The following is a 20959-nucleotide window of genomic DNA, read 5'->3' as shown; positions in this document are numbered from 1 at the left end:
CCATAATTAATTTACATATATTATGTACACACCTTAATACTAGCCACATAAAACACTGAAAACACTATGAAAGTCATTTCCCTTTGCTTAAAAAATGTAATGCATTCAACTCCGTGTGAAGGGTCTTACCAAAATAAATCTCTTAGAGCCATTGTCCCCCGTCTACCAGCAGGGCTCAGGGCAAGCTGGGCTTCGGAAGAAAGAACCTTCACTTTCAAGCAAATGCTGCATTGTCACTAGAAAGTTTATACTGCATTGGCTGGGTGTGTCAAATGTATGGATGGATGCATAGCCAAAAAGAGAGATAGAGGGTGAGAAAGAAAAACAGCTTAGATAGAGAGATGGATAGATCAAAGAGATGGAATAGAGATCAACAAGAGAAATATATAAAAATATAAATTAGATTAGAGAAATATATACATAACTAGATTTAGAGAGATATATAGATACATAGATTAGGTAGAAAGATACAAGGATGAAAGATAAAAAGATATATAGTTAAATAAAGAGATATATAGTTAAGTAAATAAAATAGAGTAGATAAATATAGAGGGAGCAAGCAGAGAGATAGATAAATGGATTAGAAAGATACAGGTGGATAAAATAGGTTAGTTTGAGATTAAACAGCTAGAGAGAATAGATAGCTAGAGAGCTTAGTTATATTAGACACCAAAATGGATTCGATGGATAAGATAACAATACATTAGGTATAGATTTACTGTTGGACCATTACAATTACCGAGAGGAAGATACTCTCATCCCTACGGTACAGTTGTGAAAACAAACTCAGAGGCAGGGACGTGAGCCTGTGTTTCATGTGAGTGCTGTATGCATATTTGCATATTTAATTCTCAAAACCACCCACAAGGTATTTTATAGCCAAGGAAACAGTCTCAGGAAGGTAAAATGACTCGCCTAAGATCAGAGCAGTGGTGGCATCAGAATTCTAACTCCAAAGTCTCTGCTCTTCTCTGTGTCCCGATAGCACCACTTGAGGCAGAGATGCACAGTTCTGGGCAGCATGTGAACGTGAAAGAGCTGGTACCTACCTGTCAATGAGGCTGAGTGACAGGAGCCAGCAACAACACACGTCGCTTTAGAATCCTCTAGGCCTACAAAAAAAAATTCTTTTGAAATTACATTTATAACAGAACAAACTAGGCAGACAAGGGACATAGGCCTGGGGGGAAACTCAGCCAGTGCAGGAAGGTCTGAGTCAGCGGCACTGGCACAGTAGGGAGACTGGTTACCTACCAGGGGGTTGAACAAAAAAGTAAATATACTGAGGATAAAGGAATGAGATTTCTCACTATCAGAGAGGAGAGGAAAAGTACAGATATGGAAAGGTGGAAGGCTAGAATCGACCATGCAATACTGGATTGTAACTGGAGAAATCAGTGTCAATTCATGGTTTCTAGCAGAGATAAATACATACATATAGGTGCACATATGTATAAACATGTGTGTGTACATGTGTATTTCCTAGCTCTGTCATTGAGTGGCCTAGGAGCAATGATGTCTCATACATTCAGATATCACATGGAGGCACCGAAGTACAAACCCAGGCCTCCCAACAACACACAGCAGAACTAGAATCTGAACTGAACTGGCCTTCCATCTCCAAATCCAGCACTTTCCCTCCCTTAATTACACCGCCTTTACTGACAAGGTATAATCCAATCAACTCTGCTAGAAGTTGTGGTCACCTGGTCTAGCATGAAGAGAAAGGCAGTCTTATTCTGTCATTCTTTTTTCTGACACTTCTATTTAACTAACTAGTGTCTTAATAAAATGCCCCTTGCACCTTCAAGTATCCTGTAGAATGAGGAAGGGACAAAGTAGAGGTTTTGGCCACCTTCACCACAGAGGAAGCCCTGGGCCCCTGGTGGCCACATGAGGAAAGGACACCCAGGGTCTCAGCTCCAGAACCTACGGCAATGAGGTGCAGACAGGAGGAGGAAAAGGGAAAGGCTCTGAGGGGAGGAAGTTGATGATCCACTCTATTATCTCATCAGAAAACCCCCCAAATCAGCTCTGAGTCTAAGCTGTGGCCCGAGCAGACCCCAAACAGGTCGTTACAATCAAATCAAATCAAAACATTTCTGATTCCTTCTAGTTACAGGTCCTGTGCTAAAATAGAAAGCAGACACAATTCCTGCCCTTAAAAAGCTCATATCTTTGGGGTGTGGGAAAACATATAATCAATTCAAAACAACACAATAAACTGTGCTGTCCATGCACGTGAAGAAAATGCAATGGAGGCAAGAAGAGGGAAGAGTCTTTACTGAGAAAGCTGTATCTGAGCTAAGCCTTGAAAAATTATCAGGATTTTCGCAAGGGGAACAGGAAGGGAAAGGCAGAGGTAACAATTCGCCCGAAGGCACAGAGAAATGAGAAAGCAGGATATGCCCAGGGAGCAGTGAATACCCTGGTGAGGCAGGAAAAATGTTTGGGAAGGAGGAGTTCACATTATGAACATTTCCAGTGTCACGTGAAGTGGACTGCTGTCCAGCATCCGTGCCCCTTCTCCTCTGAGTACCCTCCCTGACTCAACCCAAGCGCTTCAGGGTCACCATGAAGGCTCACCCCTGCTGAAGGAGAACCTCCAGGACTTAGGAAAACCAGAATGATCCCAAAAGCTTGCGCATCACTCCACTGCAATTTACCCTTCCTTTGTCCTTCCTCCTCCCTACCACCCTCACAAATCCCTCCTTTGCTCTGAGCTAGAGGAGAGTAGAAGTTTCCTGTGAAGGTTTTCTTACAGCCAGTCCTCAGTAACTGGGTCATAAAGTAAGAGTGAGTGAGGAAGACGGAGAAGAGGAGGAGATGGAGACAAGGTGCTACATCCAGAGAAAGAAAGGCCCCCAAAGAGTGTAGAGCAGAGGGAGAGAGAAGAGCTGAGAGAGAGAAAGGGAGAGGGAGAGGAAGGGAGAGAGAAAGGGAGTGATTGAGTCCCAGAGTGAAAGAGAGAAAAAGAGAAAGCCCTAGAGAGTGACTGGTCATCAAAGACTGACCAACAGACCCGTGGGCAGAACACTTACTACCTACTCCTCGTGTGCCCCATGGAGAGATCTCCCTAAGGGAACACTTCTGGCCCCTCTCTCCACAACCTCGCCTACTCCTGCTTTCCCCTTGGGAGAAGGAACTGGGCATGCGAGCACAGTCCTTCTGGGTTCTCCCTTTGGGATGTGCCTGCCTGCGGAGAAGGTGGCTCCTCACGTGCCCTTAGCCATGCAGGAAGCTTAGCAGGGCCGACTCTGTGCAGCTGCTCCAGTGTCTGGTGGATAAATTCAATCTGGGATTCAGAATTTAGAGGCTCATTATTGCAACACATTATTTCCAAACACCGAAGTCACGTCTTCCAACCTAACTTTTAACAGTTCTAGAGCTACCATTTTGATCCCCAGCTGCCTGACTTGCATCTGTCTCTCAACGAGTTCCAAACAAGGCAGCAAAGAGAGGTGCTTTTACTGGGCCCACAAAACTCCCAACAAGACTAACAGACCAATCAACAGAGTGTTAAGACAGAGAGACCAAGGAATAGCAAAAGCAAAACTCCATTTACCCATTTTCTGCATGCCTGTGTCTCTAGTTCTTGACAAAGAACAAATACAAAATTCAGAAGAAATAAGGGCCTTACCTGTCACTCTGCTCGGTTCCTTTGCTGTCAAAAACAGTGGGAGAGTCTTCACAGGGCACAACCGCCGTCCAGATGATGCCAAACCAGTTCCCCACTGGAACACGATGCCACTTGCTTCCCAATGGAGCAGAAGAGAGAAAAGGGAAAATGCTTATCAAGATAAGACCAGATTGCTCTTTGAACCTCACTATATGAGAGAGTCCCAATTCATTCTCAGTTAACATGCATATTATGGAGAAGCTTATTGCTTCTCAGTTAACATGCATATTATGGAGAAGCTTATTGCTTCAAGGGGCCCTATGACTGGTCATAAGGATGACCACCAAGCCAACCACAAGCCCAACTTTCAGCGCAAACTAAGACCATCAAAGAAAATTCCAACATAGGTAAAACTCCCTCCAAAAAGTTCCAGGACACTCCTCCAGAGTTGACTAGAATGACACCTTGTTCATGATTAACCTGAAAGGACAACTCAGACTCCAGACTGAGCAGGAAAGAACCTTGAAGATTATCAAGTCCATTCCTCACATTAACTAGATGAAAAAACTGAGGCCCTGAAGAGGGGATGTGATTTGTCCAAGGTCAGACAGGGAGCTAGTAGCAGAGAAAGCACCAGGACTCAGCTCTCCTAACACCTAATATACTGCCTTTTCTACTACACCAAGATGGATTCAAAGATTCTTAATTGCCAAATAAATACACATTTATGACTGCAAGATAGCTTCTTAATAGCCACTATTTCAGTGAAAGGGCCTCTTATTTCCATATCCACTGAAGCTAATTCATGTACCCATGTTCTGAACCTCATAAATAGGTGTAGATGAAATTTTATATATTTGGTCTATGGTCAGATGTGTGTAACCAGGATCCATCACCCAATGGCAACATTAAGGTTCTGCTCCTCTGGAAGTATTCTATAACCAATGGTAATTTAGGCTGTAAACAGACTAACTTGTTTTGTGAATTATAAGTGATGATGACAGAGCACAATGTGAGCAAAACACAGTGTTGAAATAAAACAAAACTTAACATCTTTTCAACAAATAAATTGCAAGGGAAAAAAAAAAGATGAAAAGGAATTTATAGATTAAAAGAGACTTGAGATATCTGATAAAGGATTAATATTAAGACTATATACAGAACTCCTAAAACTCAACAACAACAAAAACAATCTGTTTTAAAAATGAGCAAAGGACTTGAATAGACATTTCTCCAAAGAAAATACACAAATGGCCAACAAACACATGAAAAGATGCTCAACATCACTAATCATTAGGGAAATGCAAACCAAAACCACAATGAGATACCACTTCATACTCATTAGGAAGGCTACTATTAAAAAAAAAAAAAAAAAAAAAAACAGAAAACAAGTGTTGGTGAGGATGTGGAGAATTTGGAACCTTGTGCACTATTGGTGGGCATGTAATAGTATGCCAGTTCCTCAAAAAATTAAAAATAGAATTACTATATGATCCAGCAATTCTACTTCTGAGTATATACCCTAAAGAATTGAAAGCAAGATCTCAAAGAGCTATTTGTACACCCACGTTCACAGCAGCATTATTCACAATAGCTAAGGCATGGAAGCAACCCAAGCGTCTATCAACAGATGAACGGAGAAGCAAAATGTGGTGTATACATACAATGAAATATTACTCAGCCTTAAAAAGGAAGGAAATCCTGACATATGCTACAACATGGATAGACCTTGAGGACATTATACTAAGTGAAATAAGCCACAAAAAGACAAATACTGTATGATCTCACTTACATGAGGTACCTGTATGAGCGGTCAAAATCACAGAGACAGAAAGTAGAATGGTGGTTGCCAGGGGCTGGGGAGAGGTGGGGATGAGGAGGGATCGTTTAACGGATGTAGAGTTTCAGTTTTGCAAGATGAAAAATGTTCTGAAGATGGATGGTAGTAACAGCTGTGCAATAATGTCAATGTACTTAATACCACTCAACTGCACAATTAAACGTGGTTAAGATGGTAAATTTTATGTGTATTTTATCACAATAACTAAAAGGAACAAATAAATATTTTAAAAGAGAGATTTGAGATACATATCAACCAATTGCAATGTATACACTAATTCAGATCCTGATTCCAACAAACTGTAAAAAAAATATTTTTGAGACAATCAGGGAAATGTAAACACTGACTGGATATTTGATGAAATTACAGAATTAATGTTAATTTTCTGTAGGTATGATGATGGTATTTTCAGAAAGAGTCCTTATTTTTTAGAGATGCATGCAGAAATATTTACAGATTAAATGGGGGAGGACAGGACTTACAATTAAGTTAATCAAACACATGATGGAAACTGTGCTGCTTTGTAACTGGACAGAAATGTACACATAATTAGCAATTACAGAATTTTGGTAAGAAAGGGGCAAGTAAACCAATGATAGGCAATTCTCCAGCCCCAATAATTTCTAAGAGAAGCTGCTGCTTATAAAAATGTAATCGCCACCACACAACTCAGCAACCACACTCCTGGGCACTTATTCCAGAGAAATGAAGATTTATGTCCACATAAAAACTAGTCCACAAATGTTTATGGCTTTATTCTTAATGGCCAAAAACTAGAAACAACCAGATCCTTCAGTGGGTGACTGGTTAAACAAACTGTGGTTGTTATGGACTGAATCGTGCCCCCTGAAAATTCATACGTTGAAGCCCTCACCTCCAATGTGACTGTATTTGGAGATGGGGCCTATGAGGAGGTAATAAAGGTTGAATGGGTCAGAAGAGGGAGGCCTTAATCCAATAGGGCTGGTGTCCTTATAAAAAGAGAAAGAGACCCCAGAGATCTCTCTCTTTCCATGCATGTTAGGAGACAGCAAGAAGGCAGACATCTACAAGTCAGGAAGAGAGGCCTCACCAGAAACCAACCCTCACAACATCTTGATCTTGGACATCTAGTCTCACACTTAACTGTGAGAAAATAAATTCCTGTTGTTTAAGCCACCCAATCTGTGGTATTTTGTTACGGCAGCCCTAGCAAAGTAATATGGTGGTGTCTACACCATGGAATACTACTCAGCAATAAAAAGGAACAAATTATTGATACAACTTGTAGGAATCACCAGGGAATCATGCTGAGCAAAATAGCCAAGCCCAAAAGGTTATATACTGTATGACACCACTTATATAACATTGTTGAAATGACCACATTATTGTTGGAGAACAGAACAGTGGTTGCCAGGAGCTAAGAAGGGGGCAGGGGTAGGCAGGAAGAGGGCGTGGCTATAAAAGAGCAACAAGAGGGATCCTTGTGTGATGGAACTGCTCTGTACCTTGACTGTATCCAGACATCCCGGTTGTGCTGCTGCCCTATAGTCTCCCAAGGTGTTACCATTAGGAGAAGCTGGGAAAAGAGTGCATGAGATCTATTTTATTTCTTACAACTGCATGTGAATCTACAATCATCTCAAAATAAAAAGTTAAAATTTTTTCTTAAAGTATAATTAACACTAAGCCCCAGGCAACCATTAGCACAGCACTGCGCCAGCCTCTTCCTCGCCTCCTCTCCTCTCCCCACTCCACAGCTGGACTCACCAAGCACTGGAGCATCGGCTGCCACAGCCGTCAGGGCTGTCCTTCAGCCCACACGATGGGGAGCAGAAAAATGAGCAAGGAAGAGAAAGAAAGGTCACCACTCTTCCACATGCCACCGCCTCCCCACTTTCCACCCTCCACCTCACACATAGCGTCAGCCCCACAGCCATCACCCTCTCACGGTTCAGGAGACAAGCACGCTTGAAGCTTTTAAATTAACAAACGTTAAAATCCCCTAGGAAAGCAGAGCAGTCCACAGCAAAGAACGTTGTCCTTGGAATCCAGACCGTCCTAGACTCTGATCCCTACCTTTTACTACCTTAGTCCCTGTGTAGCCTCGGACAAGCGCATTAGCCTCTCTGGACCTCAGTTTCTTCACATGTAAAAATTTAACTCACATCACTGCGCAGTTGTGAGGATTAAATAAGATATTAACTAAATCAAGAAAACTGAGCACCACGCCTAGAACATAATAAAGAGCTAGAAACCTTCTTTCCTTCCTCTCACCTGCTAAAGGCTTTCCCACATGACATCTGCCTTACATTCTCCTTTTAAGCAGAACTGCAGCACAGCGGGACACTCCAAATTACTCCTTCAAGTTTACTTCTTCTAAAGCTCCACTTCTCCATGAAAACACGATTTCAAAAAGATATATGCACTCCTGTCTTCATCGCAGTATTATTCACAGCCGCCAAGACATGGAAGCAACCCAAGTGTCCATCAATGGATGAATGGATAAAGAAGATGTGGTATATATATACAATGGAATACTACTCAGCCATTAAAAAAAGGCACAAAATTGTGCCATTTGCAACAACATGGATGGACTTTGAGGATATTATGCTAAGTGAAATAAGTCAGACAGAGAAAGACAAATACCGTATGATTTCACTCACATGTGGAAGATAAACAAACAGATAGATAAAGAGAACAGATTAGTGGTTACCAGAGGGGAGGCGGTTGGGAGGAGGGCAAAAGGGGTAAAGGGGCACATATGTATGGTAATGGATGGAAACTAGACTACCGGTGGTGAACACAATGTAGTTTATACAGAAACCGAAATATGACGTATACCTGAAATTTACACAATGTTATAAATCAACGTGATCTCAATAAAATTAAAAAAAAAAGAACTAAACTTTTTTCATAAAGCTCCATTTCTCCTTATTATGTGCCTATTTAGAAAACAGAAGCAAAATGATCACCTGTAGCAGCTAAAGCGTGCCTCAGTCCAGCAGCAATACTAACAACCTTCTCTCTCAGGAGCTGTCAAAACAAAGAAAGGGATGGAGGTCTCAGAATACTTATGCCCAAATCCAAGGCAGCATGTCCCTCATTATGTGCCTGATTGGTTTTGGGGTTCCCAATCCCAAACATTTCCATCCATAAATACCTCTATATGTACCCCTAAAAGCCAAAAATCTTGTTAAAATACCCTATCACAATGCCTCTCAGGGCTGGGAGGGACCTTTAAGGTCATCCAGTCCAAAGCTGGCAAATGTTTTCTGTAAAGGGCCAGATAGTAAATATTTTAGACTTTGCAGGCCATACGGTTTCTGTCACACTACTCTGCTCTGCCATTGTAAGATAAAAGCAGCCATACACAATAAACATGGAAATGAATGGGTGTGGCTGTATGCCAATAAAACTTTATTTACCAAGGGTTCTAGTTTGCTGACCTCTGATCTAGTCCAATCCCCATCCAATGATAGAAACCCCTCCACAATACCCCACCAAGTGGTTGTGCTACCTACTTCCAGTGACATGGGCTCACCACCTCCCCAGGTGCCTGTTCATCTTTGCACAGTTCCATTTATCTCCTTAGGTGAGCCAAACCTATCTGCCTATAGCTTCTGACAGTGCTTTCCAAATATTTCAAGACAGCTGTCATGTCCTCTCTGAGACATCTTGTGGTGGTTTTAAAAATAGGTTCTCAAATTCTGAGATTCCCCCCTTTAAGATGTATAGATTATTCCCCTCCCCTTGAGTGTCGGCTGGACTTAGTGACTTGCTTCTAGTGAAAAGGATAAGGAAGTGATGAGCGGTTCAGAGACGAGGTAATAAAAGGCACTGAGGGTTCCTGCTTGGCCTCTCTCTCTCATCACTCTTGGGGGATGCCAGATGCCACGTCTGAACAGTCTTATAGAGAGGCCCACCTGGCAAGGAACTGAAGCCTCCTGCCAGGTGTGAGAGCTCCGCCAGCCCAGCCGAGCCTCCAGCAGACCTTGTGCAGCCCTGGCTGACACCTTGACTACAACCTCATGAGACCAGCTACACTGTTCCCAGATTCCTGACTCTCAGAAACTATGAGATAATAAATTTGTTGTTTTAACCTGCTAAATTTTGGGGTCATTTATTACAGAGCAATAGATAACACATATCTCTTCTTTGGGCCAAACACCCCAATTCCATCAGCCATCACCTGTTTTTAAATTCCCTCCCCTTCTTGGTTTCTCTCCTCTAAATACACTCTCGTGACCCAAACTCCCTCTTTTAAAGGGACTGTATATACATCAATCACAGCCCCCATGGAGCTTTACCACATTCGTTTATTTACAGGTCCACAGTGTCTTTCCCAACTTCAGAGCCCTCAGGGGCAGGGTCTGAGTCTTATTCACCTTAACGCCTAGGGCCTAAGAACCAAACCCACACCACAACACATCCCAGATGCAGTCTGACCAGCACAAAGGACAGGGCTCTGGTCTCCCTCCTCTGGAGACCATACTTCTGTTAACGCAGCCCACGAGCATATTAGCTTTTGGGAAGATCAAACCGTACTGCTAATACAATCTGAACATATTGTCCTTCAAAATTTTTCCTTTAATTTTCTTTTTTTTTTTTTCAAAAGTAACTGAAGGGCTTTACATGGGGATTCAATCTTTTCAACACCACCTACCTCCATCCCTTCCTCTCCATCCCCACTGCTGCTGCTTTAGTTTGGGCCAAGATCATCTCTTCTCTGGATTATTAGCAAGAGATCCCTGAGCCACCTTTCTTCTCTCCATCCTCCGCACCACGCCACCCCTCCCTCCCTAACACACTGGCTTACCGTTTGTCATACACTCCCTCCCCGATGCCCCTCCCCACTGGCACTTCTACCACTGCCTTATATTCCAATCATACTAAACTGCCTGCAGTATCCCAAACCCTCCTGTTTTATGCTTCTATACCTTTGCTTACATGGTTCCTTCTGTCTGGCCTGTGCTTCTTTTGTACCTACTCTGTGCAACCTCCTATCTCAAGCCAGGTAAACTTCTACTCAACTCTCAAGACTCAGTACAAGCCTGTTCTCATCCCCCCTTCCCCTAAGAGTTCAATACTCCCCCTTTGGGGCGATACATGCATCTACCATAGTTCTAACATGGTGATGCATTTAGGTGTTTCTATATCTAACACGTATTACTAAACTATAAGGCCCTCAAATGCTGTGATTGGATCTTCCTAATCGCAGTGCCTATACACAATAGTTGCTTTTAAATAAATGAATGAATTTGTATTATATTTCACTTTGGCACATTCCTCCCACTGCTCTATAGGATACAGCCTGTCAAAACATTTTTACCTTCTGATTCTATCGTTCAACATATTTTAACCATTGTTCCTCTCTGTCTTCTTTAATCATGTGACTTAAGCTAAATTAATTATAACTCATATGTAGGTTCTTAAAAAGCCATCTATTTGCAATTGGAAGCTGTAACACTTCCTACAACAGGGACTACAGAGTCTAGACTTCTGTGCATACCATATGCTATAGGCTGAATGTTTGTGTTCTTGTGAAATTCACATGTTGAGACCTAATCCCCAATGTGATGGTATTTGGAGGTGGCACCTTTGGGAGGTGATTAAACCATGAGGGCAGAGCCCTTATGAAAGGGATTGATGCCCTTATATAAAAAAGAGACCCCAGAGAGTGCCTTTGCCCCTTCTGACATGTAAGGACACAGCGAAAAGACAACACTCTATGAACCAGGAAGTTGGCCCTCACCAAATCTGCCGGTGCCTTGATCTTGGACTTCCCAGCCTCTAGAACTGTGAGAAATAAATATTTGTGGTTTAGGCCACCCAGTCTTCGGTATTTTCATTAGAGTAGCCCAAAGGGACTAAAACCCCATGGAAATCATGATCCCAAATAATAACCCACAGATCAACAATCGGAATTCAGCAAGATGACAGGAACAGACCCAAGCTCTTTCCAATGAAAACAGATCTCCCACCCTTAGTCAGAGTGTAAGGAAATTAGATATGAATGGAGCAGCTTAGGTGGTAGAATTCATTTTAGATTCTAGCATAACTTGTTTAAAAATTCACTTACAATATAGTCTTCACAAAAATATGCACATTTTAAGTATGAGTGAAAGTATCAGTGAAAGAGCTCTGAACTCGGGCTGTCCAATATGGTAACCTCTAACTACATGTGGCTATAGAACACTGGAAACCTGACTAGACTGAATTGAGACATACTGCAAGTAAAAAATGTACACCAGAATTTAAAGTATAGAATCAAAGTACAGTATAAAATAAAGAATATAAAATACCTCATTAATAAAGATTTATATTGAAGACATACAAAATGAAATGATAATAGTTTAGATACACTGGATTAGTTTAAAAATTATTAAAATTAATTTCATCTACATGCCACAATACGGATGAAACTTAAAAACACCATGTGTAGTGAAAGAAGCCAGACACAAAAGGCCACACACTGTATAATTCTATTTATATAAAATGTCCAGAATAGGCAAATCCATAGAGACAGAGTAGCAGTTACCAGGGGCTGGGGGGAGGAGAGAATGGGAAGTGATTGCTATTGGGTATGTGGTGATGAAAATGTTCTAAAATTAGATAATGGTGATGGCTGCACATCTCTAGGAATATACTAAAAACTACTGAATTATAGGTTTTTAAAGGGTAAATTTTATGCTACATGAATTAGATCTTAATAAAGCTATTGTTTTAAAATAATTTCACCTGTTTCTTTTTACTTTTTTAAATGGTGCTACTAGAAAATTTTAAATTACATATGTGGCTCACATTATATTTCTACTGGACAGAACTGGCCTACATCATTTACCTAGCTTAGTTTCTTTAGGCAAGTCACTGCTATCTGGACATGTTTCTAACATAGTTCCCACTATTACTAACTTTAGAATTGTAAAATGCCCTTAATGTCTTTATAACATACATTACCTTTATTGTTTTATTTCACAAAAAATTATGAGAACTGACAGAGGTTTTTCACTCACAACATCCATCCCCTCAACCTAATTTTTCCCAGAAGAACCTGAGTTTTTCAACTTAAATTCTAACTACCCCATGGGTCTGCAGGGACCCGGCCAGCCTTTAGTCTGGTAAGGGATAACTGTAATACCCTGGAAACGTTTTAACCGGACACGGGCAAGTCAAGATTAGGTGCTGTCCTTACCTCAATGGCCTGGGGAACTACACATCTTCGAGGCCCATGAGGAACTCCTAATTGGCCAAAGGAGTTAGATCCACACGACAGAACTTGACCACTTTCTGCAAAATACAAATACTTAAATCGCAGATGTCAGAAGTAAGATATCTGTGACCAACGGGCAAATGCTGAAGGAGGAGAAGAGCACAGGGAGTGAAGAGGAGCAAGCAGGGCCCTGGGCTTCAGCACATTCAAACCACAGTCCCTGCTTTTATTCCCCTGGGAGTAAAAACATTGGGCACGGGGGCTAAGTGCTTCACACAGACTCTCCATTACTCTACCTAATTAATGACAGAGGAGCTGTGCAGAACACAGCCCAGGGCCTAATGCCGGAAGCAGAGGATACTTATCTTCCACTTTTCATGTCTCCATGTGATGGAATTTCCAGGCCTTTCTCCCTGCCCTTCCCCATACTCACTGCTTCCCAGGAAAGGGGGCAACCTAGCCCAGTGCTGAGTCTGGGAGCAGGAACAGGACATGTGTAGCTTGGCACTTTCCTTTCAGGCAGTCTGGGCTGACACATAGTAAGGGCTTCCCCTTTAGGGAGGCCTAGAGTTTGGAGGACAGGCTTGGATCAGAGGAGTGTTACCATAACCAGTTGGCCTGACACTTAACCCCGTCCTCCAGCTTAACCTCTATCAGTAAAAACCCAGCAGTGTGATCAACTGTGTGACTGCTCTGCACCATTCTCACAACTGGTTCCAAAAGTGAGCAGGAAACAACATTATCTGCAGACTCCCTACAACTTCAACACAGGCCCACACAAAGCCCTTTAGAAATGAGAGCTAGTATTCACATTCTAATAATCACTACCAAATTCAATGCACCTGATGGAACCCCTCAGCAGAAGAGAGATGGGGACACCTGAGCAGGGTTTTAAAGAAGGGACAAGAGTTGAGGGGCTGTTCCAGACAGAGAACAGCATGGACTGTCTGGTATCACTAGACAGAAAGTACGAGGAGTGTGGAGAACAAACGACAAGGCAACGACAGTGACTGGTGGGAAGAGTACTTGGAGGCCATGAGCTAAAATACTTGGGGTTTGAGCTATGCCTGTGAGAACCCACAAGGGTCTGAGGCGGGGGTGACATGGTCAGAAGATGCCCTTGCCAGACGACTGTGACAAAGAGGGAGCCCAGTCAGAACTCTAGATGGTCCTTTCAGACAGGGTGCAGCTGAACAGAGAGGTCAAAAGTGCTTCCAGGGCGAAGTCAGCTGACACAGTAACTATCGCCAGCTGCTCCCAAGAGCATGATTCTATCAACCCTTGCCCATATCCGTCTACATCCTATTCTGCTACCTGGCTTTGCAGAGACCGAACAGTTGTACGCAGCCATATTTTTTTTTTAAATCCCTCTTCGGGCAAAAGCTGCCATTACTGTTTTGGCAGCCTTCGATTTCCTCACACTTCCCCACCACGTTCCCCCGTGAGTAACCCTTAGCTGGCACTACCAGCCGGCTAGCCCAGGCACACAGCTATCATGAACTTCTGGGACAGAAAGTGGCCACCAAAGGTGATTTAGATCATTCCCCAGTCTCTGGTAAAAGTTTTCCAACCCAAAGTTTTACTGTTAAAGCTTTCCTTGCAAAATGCACCCCGCAACTTTCCTTGACAACCAGAGAGAACATTTGCATGTGTTTTTAAACACAGCGAGACTTTCATTCAATCAGCGTCCCCACCATCACGCTTTTCTCACCCAGAGCCTTTGCGGTGATCAAGACTTACCTAGGAGTGACCTCACCTGTGAGTATAATAGTGAAATCCCAGCCACAGGCCACCTGTTGGATGGGACAGCCAAGGAGGGATTTGCAGGGGGTAAAATACAGGACATCCTCTGTGTGACCAAGCCCCAGCTGCCCATCTTTGTTCAGGCCACAAACAAAAAGGCTTCCTCCATCTGCAAAATATAAAGGCTTCAGTGATGATGAGCACAGGAGAAATTACAACTGCCAAATGGAGCAAAAGGATTTCACTAATTATTTGGAGTCACAGACCCAATAACTTTCTCCTCACTCACGTTATTCAGCCATGCATATTAACGTGCTCTGGACCAGAGGCACAAGGCCAAGGGGTTCAAATCTAATATCTAAATGGAAACTCCAAGTCCTACAGCAGTGGCCAATCAATCACCAAATTGAGCATCTACTGGAACAATAAAAGCCACCATTTATCAGTAGAATGTGCCAAGTACTGTTCTAAGAGCTTTCTGTCTGGGGCTGACTATCCTTTAGGCTCAGTGCCCAGGGCCCACAATACTTTCAGAGGCCCACAGAAGTGTTTTATTTTAAATTCTTTTAAAATAAGAAAAAATAAATGTAACAAGAATGAATATATAATACTAAATCTAGCCTGGATTACATTAACCTTTATATCAATGCAGTTGTAAAATATAATTTTAAATATTTCTTTATGGAGGAAGGGGATCACAAAGGCAAAAGCGCCAAGGACCCAAGAAAGTCATAACGCAGCCCTGATAACTCACTGATTCTGCTCATCCACCATCACTAGCCCCATGAAACAGAGAGGAAACTGTGGCACAGAGAAATTAAGTAATTTTCCCAAGGCCACACAGCAAATCAATAACAAAACCAGGATTTGAACCCAGGCAGTTTAATTCCAGAGCTCTTATTCTTCACTAGGATGCAATATGCTCTCTTTTACAATTTTACAGCACTTGTAGTACGTGTTGAGTACTATCCTAGGTACTGTGAGGGAAGATTAAGGAAAATACAAAGCTCTTGCTCTCAAGAAATATTCAATCTAATTGCAAAGACTTCTAACTCATATGTGAAAGTTAAATAGCAATACATGGTATAAAATGTGATAGACGTTGCAACATTGCCACTAATTTGTCTTGTAACCTTAAGCAGTCAGTTATCCTCTCTGAATCTCATTTATATGAAGTCCTTTCAGCTCTGACAATCTAGGATTCTCTGATGGTAACTTGGCTCCTCCACAAAAATGTTTTCCTCTACAAAATACAAAAGGCTAAAAGATGACAATATAACTCCCTAGGGGAAAATATCTAAATAAGAAAATTCAGGGCTCTCTACTCGAGAAGGAAGTTACCTGTGACTACAGCAGAGTGGCCCCCTCCTCCTGTGATCCTCCTGACACACCTCGGTTTACAGAAGTCATTCAGCTGCTGGGGCAGAAGCACATCTTCCTTATGGCCAAGGCCAAGTTGCCCATAGCTGTTCGCACCCTAGGGGTAAAACAAGCCAAGGGTAAAAAAGTATGGGAACCCCAACTGTCAATGTGTACTTACCTGTCCCTATCTTGCTCACCTTGACACCTCTCAGAGCCTATAACAGAGGGGATTTCACAGGCTTATTCTCAAGAGGTTGTCATAAGCAACCCACACTTAGCAGGTGGGTCCCATCCCCACACCACCACCATTTCCATGTGAGAGGAGCCCTTAGCATCCACAACTAATCCAATGATACTCCTCGCCTTCCCTTCCAATGCCCAGCCCCCATGCATTCCCTTTGAGGGACAGCATGGGAGTGCCTTCTGATAAAAGCTAATTATCTAGGGAGACTAAGGAAAGAAATAAGGAGGGCAAATATGAACAAAGTGAGTGGGAAATGCCCTGGGACCAGATCTTGTCCCTTCTTCCCACATGCTGACTGGAAAAACTGCAATGACTTTCTCTAACCAAAGGTAGCTAAGGATTTAGTGCCATCAAGCAAGGCACATCATTGTTATTCCATTTGTACAAAGAGGTTGGCAAGGATCTCTAAGCGCCTTTCCAAGTACAATGTTTTGTGACTCTAAGATTCACACAATGAGATTCCTATAAGGGAACAGATTTCCCCTTGGTGGGCAATATGTCTATCATTGTTATTATATAATAAAGGTCCAGAATCCCTAATCCAAAACCCTCGCAGCCAGATGTATTTCAGATTCAGAATTCTATAGACTCAAGAACAGCAATACCGTACATAAATCATATACACTACTGCAAGGTCCGGGAGTAGCACTCATAAGCAAAACAGTATTATTCTGCAGTAAAAGCTACAAATACTCACAGTAAGTGGGCAAAGACTATAAAGACCCTTATGTCAGGTCAGTGTGGGGTTTTCAGAGCTTTTTGTTTTCAAAATTGGAGATAAAGAGTTGTAGACCTGCAGGGAGAATCTTATTAAGATTTCAGGAATCCTTATAATTTCTCTAAGTATCTACTCCTGGCTGGTTCTTCCTAGAGGTGAGTAGTAAAACCTTTAAAATGTGTTCATTTTTGAAGACACCTGAATGAGAAAAAGTGATTTAAAACAACTACAAAAAATATATACATGCAAACTCCTAGCCCTTGTGGTCTATTCTACAGCCTTTCTGGGCTGCAAGGACTCCCAGAGAAGAGCAAACCAGGGCAGGGGCACAGGCCCCAGAGGCCCTCAGAAGCCATATTAGCTACCAATTACTGAGTGCTTCTCCATGGGCTGGGCATTCACCTTTAATCCTCACAACAACCAGGGAGATGGGCATTATCACTCTCACTTTACAGGTGAAGAAACCAAGGCTCAGAGAGATGAAGTAACTTTCCACAGTCACACAGCTAGGCAGGCAACAAGCTGGATGCCCTGTTCCTTTCATTGTACCCTACTCTAAGAAAAAAGAAAAAACAGGATATATAGTGAAACAGCCGAGGCTTACCTGGCAGGAGGCTAACTGTATAACCCTACCTAAAATAATACCCCCATCACTTTATCCCCTTTTTCTGCCCTATTTTTCTTCATGGCACTCCCTGACATTACACTATATATTTGTTTACTTGTTTACTGTCCACCCCCTACACTCCATGAGGGGAGGAACTTCATTTTGCTCACTGCTATGCCCCCTGCATCTGAAACTCTGTTGGCCCAGAGAAGGTGTGCATATATTTTATAGTGAATGACTGTAAGGTCCTGCGAGTCCCTACCTAGGAAAGATCAATGCAAGTCTTGCAGTGTGAAGTGGAGTGTATGTGCACAGGATTTCTCCACCAGCCCTGAGACCTCTGTGGCTGCCCCGTTACCAGGACTGCAGGCTGCCGAACAGAAAGTAAGGGAGGGAGACACAGGCACTCTGGGATTCAAATTACGGCACTCAATTTTTGTAATGCAGCAAGAGGCCCTAAATCCAGGATAAAGCAAAATGAAGGAAAATTTAATACAACATATTACAGTTCTATTTGCCTCTCTTCCTTACAAACATTCCAGACACCCCCCCACACACACCTTCAAGGAGGTAAATCCCCTTGTTATGGACTGAATCGTGTTCCCCTAAAATTAATTTGTTGAAGCTCTAACCTCCAGGACCTCAGAATGTGACTATATTTGGACATGGGGCCTTTAAAAAGGTAATTATGGGTAACTGAGACCATACAGGTGGGTCCCTAATCCCGTATGACTGGTACCATTTTAAGAAGCGACACCAGATGCTCTCGCACAGAGAAGAAGCCACATGAGGACACAGAGAGAAGGCAGCTATCTGTGAGCCAAAGAAAGATGCCTCAGAAGAAATTAAACCTGCTAACACCTAGATCTTGGACTTCTGGCCTCCAGAACTGTGAGAACATAAATTTCCATTGTTTACGCCTCTCAGTCTGTGGTATTTTGTTATGGCAGCCCTAGCAAAGGCAGATTATGCAGCAGGAAGAACACACCAGCAGGCCTCCAAACTCAGCACTGGGGTTAGGTTCAACCACACCTTTGTTTCACAGGGGCAAGGCCATATCTGACACACAGACCCCAGTCCCCTGGGGAAAAAGCCAGAGCCAGCACCCACCCCAGGCACACATTCAATCCCCAACTCCACCCCCAGCTGAAGTGCCACCCCAAGGATGCTCAGACAGCCAGGCTACCTCAGGCCACACCACGCTCTCCCTTCCACCAGTCTGCAGCCTGACATTCAACAAGTTCTGTCTGGTACTGATATCACCTTTTTAAAATTAACCAATACATACTGGTTTTAACTGCAATATAGATGTCATCCCCCTCTCCCAACACAAGAGCTGGAAGTCTTTCACTCGTGTGTTTTTCCCAGAGGACCAGTACATAGCTCGGCACACACAGGTATTCATTCATTCGTCAACAAGTATTTACTGAGCACCCTACAATGTGCCAGACACCCCGAACAAAACAGACACAGTACCCACCCTTATGACGCTTATGTTCCAGCCAAGGAGACTGACTTTGACAAATTACATATTTCATTACAGTTGTGATCCGTGCTATGAAGAACTACAAGACACTCCGTCTGCTTGTTCTTGAGCATCTGGTCGGATGCCTGCCACACACTCCTGGGCAAAGACCCACCCACGACACATAAAAATGACCCTGTCTCTCGGTGCTCCCGTCAAACCAACACCAGAGCAAGACCCCCACGCCCCCAGTACAGGCAAGATGCAGTCACAGCGGAATATCAGCAAATATGCAGTGTCCCCGCCTCGTGCACGGCCAAACGCCGCAGGCAGGGGTGGGGCTGGGCAAGGGCCCGCATCCTCCGAGCAACGGGAGTGTGGGGAGCACAGGTGGCCCCACAGGGCTCCGGCGCGGGGCAGTCCTCTCCCTACGGAGCCTCCACGCTGTCTTCCCGGCGCCATCCGGGCCTGAGGGCTCCCGCGGAACCGGACGCTCGGCCCGGAGGCAGGTTCTTCCCACGGCGCCGCAGCCCCTCCGGTCGGGACCCCTCCAGCCAACAGGCCCCTAAGTCACCCCGCGAAGACCCTTCCCTCCCCGCCCTCTCCTTCTCAGCGTCCAGCCCAGGATCCTCCAACCAAAAGCCAGACTCCGGCCTTGGCCGCGGAGCCACAGCCCGCCCCCGCCGAGGCCGGGAGCTCCCAGCGCCCGCGCGCCCCCCAGTCCCAGCGGCCGCGGCCGGGGGCGGAGTCACGTACCCAGGCGAAGAGCGCGGCCGCCGCAGGGCCGGCCTCCGAGGCGCTCTGCTCGCGCGCCATGCGGGGACGCTCCGCCGGCGCTTCCGGGAGGGGCTGGGGCGGGGAAGGGGCGGCCGGGGGAGGGGTCTGGGTGGGGGAGGGGCCCGCCGGGGGAGGGAGTGGACACCGGGTGGTGGGGCCGCCGCGGGAAGGAGTCTGTGGTTGGGAGGGGCCCGCCGCGGGGGAGGGATCTGTGGGGGGGAGGGAAGGGCCCGTCGGGAGAGGGGGGGTCTGTGGTGGGCGAGGGGGCCCCGGGGGGAGGGAGTCCGCCAGGGGAGGGGCCGCCGGGGGAGGGGGCCCTCGGGGGAGGGGCCCGCCGAGGGAGGAATTGGAGACTGGGCGGTGGAGTCGGCGCGGGAAGGAGTCTGTGGTTGGGAGGGGCGGTACGGGGGAGGGGCCCGCCGGGGGAGGGGCCCGCCGGGGGAGGGGTCTATGGCGGGCGGGAACGCCGCAGCCGCCTCCCCGGCCGCCTCTGGAGCCGCCTCTGGAGCCGCCTCTGGAGCCGCCTCTGGAGCCGCCTCCGGTCGCGCAGCTCGGGCGCCCTCTGAGAGTCTCCGTCTGGGGCCTCCTGTCTCAAAGGGCGGGTCTGCCTCTCTCTCCCACCCCTCGTACTCTTTATTTTTAGTAATGATTCTGTGCGAAGGCACTACGCTCCCTCCTTTTTGTCTCCTTGGAGTCCCAGGACAGCCCAGAGAGGCTGACAGGACAGGGATTGTATTTGACAGGGAAGAAGTTGAGCCCGAGAGGGAGTGGAAAGGGTCCTGCCCCACTGTCTTAGGCCGAACTGTCTTTGGGCCTGCTTTGGGGTGGGTTTGCAAACTCCGAGTGAGCTTGTGGGTAGGCGCGTGTAGTGTCGTACTACACTGTGGCGGTGTCGCCTTCAGCGCCTGGCACGGAGCGGGAATTTGCACCCAGGAGCACTGACCTGAGGAGGCTGGTTCTCGTGGATTCATCTTGGGGCGGCCTTCTAACCCTCAGCGCTCTGAGCATGCCCCTGCCCTGACTATCATCAATACTGGATAATTTTCATCCAACAAAGATTTTCGTATAAAATGGTTTTTATCAGACACCCTCATAGGCTGCTGGTGGGAGCTAAGTACAATTTTCGTGAAGGACAACGTGGCAGTGCATGTTAGGAAGATGAAGATAAATAGATATTTAACTGGTAATTCCACTTTTGTTAATTTTTCACAGGAAAATAATCAGAGCTGTGCACAAAGACTTAGACTGCAAGTTATTCTTATGACATTCCATATAATAGGAAAGAACTTATTACCTGAAAGTCCAAAAATAAATTGATTAAATTATGGCATAGCCATGCAATGGAATACTAGGCTGCCATTAAAAGATATGTTTTGGAAGATATTAAATAAG

General features: G+C 44.7%; 1 protein-coding gene across 4 annotated transcripts in view; it reads right to left on the bottom strand.

Moving 5' to 3' along the window:
* Window positions 1-19873, bottom strand: part of SERGEF (secretion regulating guanine nucleotide exchange factor) — a 207262-nt gene extending 187389 nt beyond the window's left edge. The window contains exons 1-7 of one of the 4 annotated variants that reach the window (XM_087433135.1): window positions 19547-19873; window positions 15736-15871; window positions 14408-14563; window positions 12634-12728; window positions 8414-8474; window positions 3641-3754; window positions 1050-1112 (exon numbers count right to left, since the gene is read on the bottom strand). In XM_087433135.1, the coding sequence (XP_087289261.1) occupies window positions 1050-1112; window positions 3641-3754; window positions 8414-8474; window positions 12634-12728; window positions 14408-14563; window positions 15736-15871; window positions 19547-19606 (685 nt within the window). In that variant the 5' untranslated portion in view covers window positions 19607-19873. The remainder of the gene's footprint in view (window positions 1-1049; window positions 1113-3640; window positions 3755-8413; window positions 8475-12633; window positions 12729-14407; window positions 14564-15735; window positions 15872-19546) is intronic. The other 3 variants (XM_087433133.1, XM_087433136.1, XM_087433134.1) reach the window with 3 other exon arrangements.
* Window positions 19874-20959: the final 1086 nt, after the last annotated feature.

This window comes from Ceratotherium simum, chromosome 7 (assembly GCF_057802395.1).
Source record: "Ceratotherium simum simum isolate JZ-2026a chromosome 7, ASM5780239v1, whole genome shotgun sequence".
In the NCBI taxonomy this organism is placed as follows: Eukaryota; Metazoa; Chordata; class Mammalia; order Perissodactyla; family Rhinocerotidae; genus Ceratotherium; species Ceratotherium simum.
Note: the sequence above shows the minus strand (reverse complement) of the source record. Positions and strands in the feature narration are given on the sequence as shown.